This window comes from Morone saxatilis, unplaced genomic scaffold (assembly GCF_004916995.1).
Source record: "Morone saxatilis isolate NCDOM2014 unplaced genomic scaffold, NCSU_SB_2.0 Contig14, whole genome shotgun sequence".
NCBI classification, from domain to species: Eukaryota; Metazoa; Chordata; class Actinopteri; family Moronidae; genus Morone; species Morone saxatilis.
This window is the reverse complement of record NW_023339696.1, coordinates 61,894-65,236: the sequence shown is the minus strand read 5'-3', so window position 1 is coordinate 65,236 and position 3,343 is coordinate 61,894. Positions and strand designations below refer to the sequence as shown.

The 3,343-nt window shown below is 44.1% G+C and overlaps 1 protein-coding gene across 1 annotated transcript in view; it reads right to left on the bottom strand.

The window, feature by feature from the left end:
• Positions 1-867: 867 nt before the first annotated feature.
• The window catches only part of LOC118323022 (serine/threonine-protein kinase SMG1-like), a 43,921-nt gene continuing 41,445 nt past the window's right edge, over positions 868-3,343 (bottom strand). Inside the window, exons 37-39 of the mRNA XM_035654934.1 lie at positions 2,775-3,014; positions 2,417-2,523; positions 868-2,168 (exon numbers count right to left, since the gene is read on the bottom strand). Coding sequence (XP_035510827.1) covers positions 2,091-2,168; positions 2,417-2,523; positions 2,775-3,014 — 425 coding nt within the window. The 3' untranslated portion in view covers positions 868-2,090. The remainder of the gene's footprint in view (positions 2,169-2,416; positions 2,524-2,774; positions 3,015-3,343) is intronic.

The window sequence follows — 3,343 nt, the reverse complement described above, 5'->3', positions numbered from 1 at the left end:
AGATGAAATTTCAGTCCTCTCGGACCCCACGGTGCAACAGCCAATAAAAAGGCCATATCCTGTGATCAGCAGTAACAAGAATCAGAGGTGGGAAGTAACAAAGTACAAATACTTTTTTACTTTGAGCCCCTACATTTTACACAAATATCTATATTTTCTACTTCATACATTTTTAAAACAGGCTTATTACTTTACACCTTAACGTCAAGAGACCGGTGCATATCAATTCAATTCAACAGAAGTTATCTCAGGACACTTTTCAAATAGAGCAGGTCTAGACCGAACTCCTTACTGTTACACAACAGTTTTCAGAGAAACCAAGAGTATGTTTTGCTTTACTTTGAATACATTTCCAAAAATAATTTTAAAGTTGATTTAGTGCTTTTACTTTTATCAGTCTTTTTTTTTTTTTTACCTATTATCTGTATTTTCTACTTAAATAAAGAATGTGTGTCCGGGGCAGCTGTGAGGTAGAGCAAGTAATCCACTAATCAGAAGGTTGGCAGTTCGATCCCTGGCTCCTCCGTGTCCTGGAGGAAGATACTGAACCCCAAATGGCTCCCGATGCTGTGCGTTGGTTTATGAATGTGACTAAGTGAGTTAGTTCCTGTTTGATGTAGCGTAAAAGAGTGGTCGGAAGACTACAAAGTGCTATACAAGTACAACCACCTCTGATAAGTTGTTTATTTAGAGAAAAAGGCGCAGTGTTTCTCCCACCTTGTGCCACTGAGGCATTAAGAATAACTATATAGAAAAGCCAATCTTTTTGTTGATGTTTGTTTATGTAGATCATATAGAAGCATCGGTATTAAATAGTTTCATAACCAGTTAAAAAGCCCTTGTAGTAGGTTCAAATAAAACACTCACTCACCATTTCTTCCATTTTTATTTGGCATCCAACAAAATCCATTAAAAGCTTTAAGAATTAACATTTTGCACCATCACCAAAAACATAATTTCTCCCACTAAAAATGTAAAACTAGGTCAAGATTCATAAAATGCAAGCATTAGGGTTGGGGAGTGAATACATATGAGGCAAGCAACAGCTTCTGACAGGCAAGTCAAAAAAGGCAGAAATCTACTCCTACAGTTCTATCTAAAGAAGGACTGAAGATAGTTACAAAGCACAACACAGACTGAAGACCGAAGAAAAACAATCAGACGGAGGCTCTCCCTCGTCTAAGTGACGTCACCTTGTACGTGTCTTATCCAAGCTCACAAATGAGCCCTCCAAAACTATTTCACATGACAGGACGTTTTCATTTTATCCACAAAAGCACAAAGAACCTTCCTGAGAAAACAACTCCAGTTTTATTGTGGGAAACACTTCAGAGACGTGTCAAAGTCTTTACTGTTCACCAATCAAAGTACAGTTGGATTATTGTTTTCCACTCCAATTTCTTTTCATTTAAGGTTTCAGGTGGGTGTCCGAGTAGCCTTGAGAATCCTGCTGAACTTTTCATTCTCATCATTCCCGCCCAACCGTGTAACCCACTGGCCAATCAGAATCAAAACACCCGTTGAGGAAAAGATTAGGAAAAACAAGGGTGGCCAAGTACATGCCCCATACATCTGAGCCGCAGCTCTGGTGAAGTCCCACCCACAGCCTATCAGCTGTGTGCTTCAGAGGGAAACGGCTCACTTCCTGCTTCATCCTGTCCTCAGCTGGAGTTTGATTGGCTCAACAGGATGAAGTGATGTTTATGGGTACAACTTGATAGTGAGCTATGCAGGTGAGGGGGGAAGGTATTTCCAAGTGGAGGGTGAGGAGGCCTTTGCCCTCCTTCCCCCCTCCCCCATTCGGCGCTGCTTTGCCTAGTCAAACCCCAGAAAGGAAGGCGGGGCTGCAGGCCCACTAAGCGTTGTGTTAGCCCGATCGCCGATGGTTGGGGGAGTGTGGTTGCAGCGGTGCTACGAGGTCGCTGCCCCAGTTTGGGTGCCCAGGAGTTTGGGAGGGCGGACTAAGCATCCGCTTCCCATTTCCTCCCCCCAGTGTGGTCTGGTACTGCTGTTTCCGACACCCCAGACCCGCTGGACTCTGGTGGATCTCCAAGCCTTCGCTGGACCAAAGACGTGAAGCAGTGTAGCGTTCACACCCAGGCCGTCCAGCCCTCATACAGCTGGGCCAGGTTGTCCATGTTGGTGGCCTCCTTGATGACATAGTCCACCTGCAACACAACAGTCCGACACTTACATTTTTAGAGATGGAACAATGATCTGAGTGCACTGCTTAGTACTAGTATTTGACAGAGTAAAGAATAAAAACAAATATATGTACAGCCGGTAAATGCAAGAATAAAATGTGTGTGTAAGACAGTTGGCGTGGACACTGCTACTCAATTTATTCTAGTTTAGACTTATGGGGTGGTTAGATCAGGCTTCAATCTGCCATGAGAGCCAGTGTGTCCTGTGTTACCTGCTCAGTGACACTCATCCTCCTGTTGGGATCGATGTCTCTGCCCTCCAGCTTGGCTTTAACTCTCTTCCACACACTGACCGCGTACGAGTTCCTCTCCTGGACGGCTTTAACACAGCAAGCAGCAGGTTCAGAGCAGTGCAGTGCCATTTCAAACAGATCCCACCCCTGATGTGATGCTTAACGTCACGATTAGGTAGATTTTTAGGTAGATTATGTACATGTAAGGTACAGTATATGGTATCAAGGTATGGCTTTGTAGTGTCTGGTAGCTGAGGTGTATTGTATTTATTTAGCACGAGAGGTGTGTAATAGGATTCCCAACCACAGACCAGTGAAGAGAGTGAAGAACAGTTACCTCGTCCAGTTTTAGGGTCCCGTACAGCCCTCTTGGGGCTGGGGTTGAGGCCTTTGCTGTTCATTAGCAGAGTGCTGGGTGGGGTGTCAGTGGGAGTTCCCAGGTTACGCGGCAGAGCCTTGCGTGCATTCTGGGACATTGAGTCTGGCTGGGTCTTCACCCCACTGCATCTAACAGCTGAAGTCAAACACATGTACTTATGATCAGTATTAGACACATGAAACATAAATAGTACATAAACATTTCATCTGGGCCCTGTAGACTTGAGCTGTGGACAAAGTTTGGTAGAGAACGGCTGCTGTCATCAGCTTTAATTCAGTGAGTAGTTAGTATTAAGTTCCTCTTGTTCCAGGAATTGTGGAGCCACAACAACTAACCTAGGAATTAAATTACAAATTGAGAATCCCAGTTCTTGTTTGTGTTTCCACCACGTTTAAAAAAATCATGTAAAGGAGATGTTTTGAGGTTGAAAAGGACACCAGAGTGCCTGTCTCCACAGCAGATTTCTCACCACGAAAGTCAAATTGTGTGCCCTAGCCACAAACGCATCAGCTGTTGCCGATGTCATT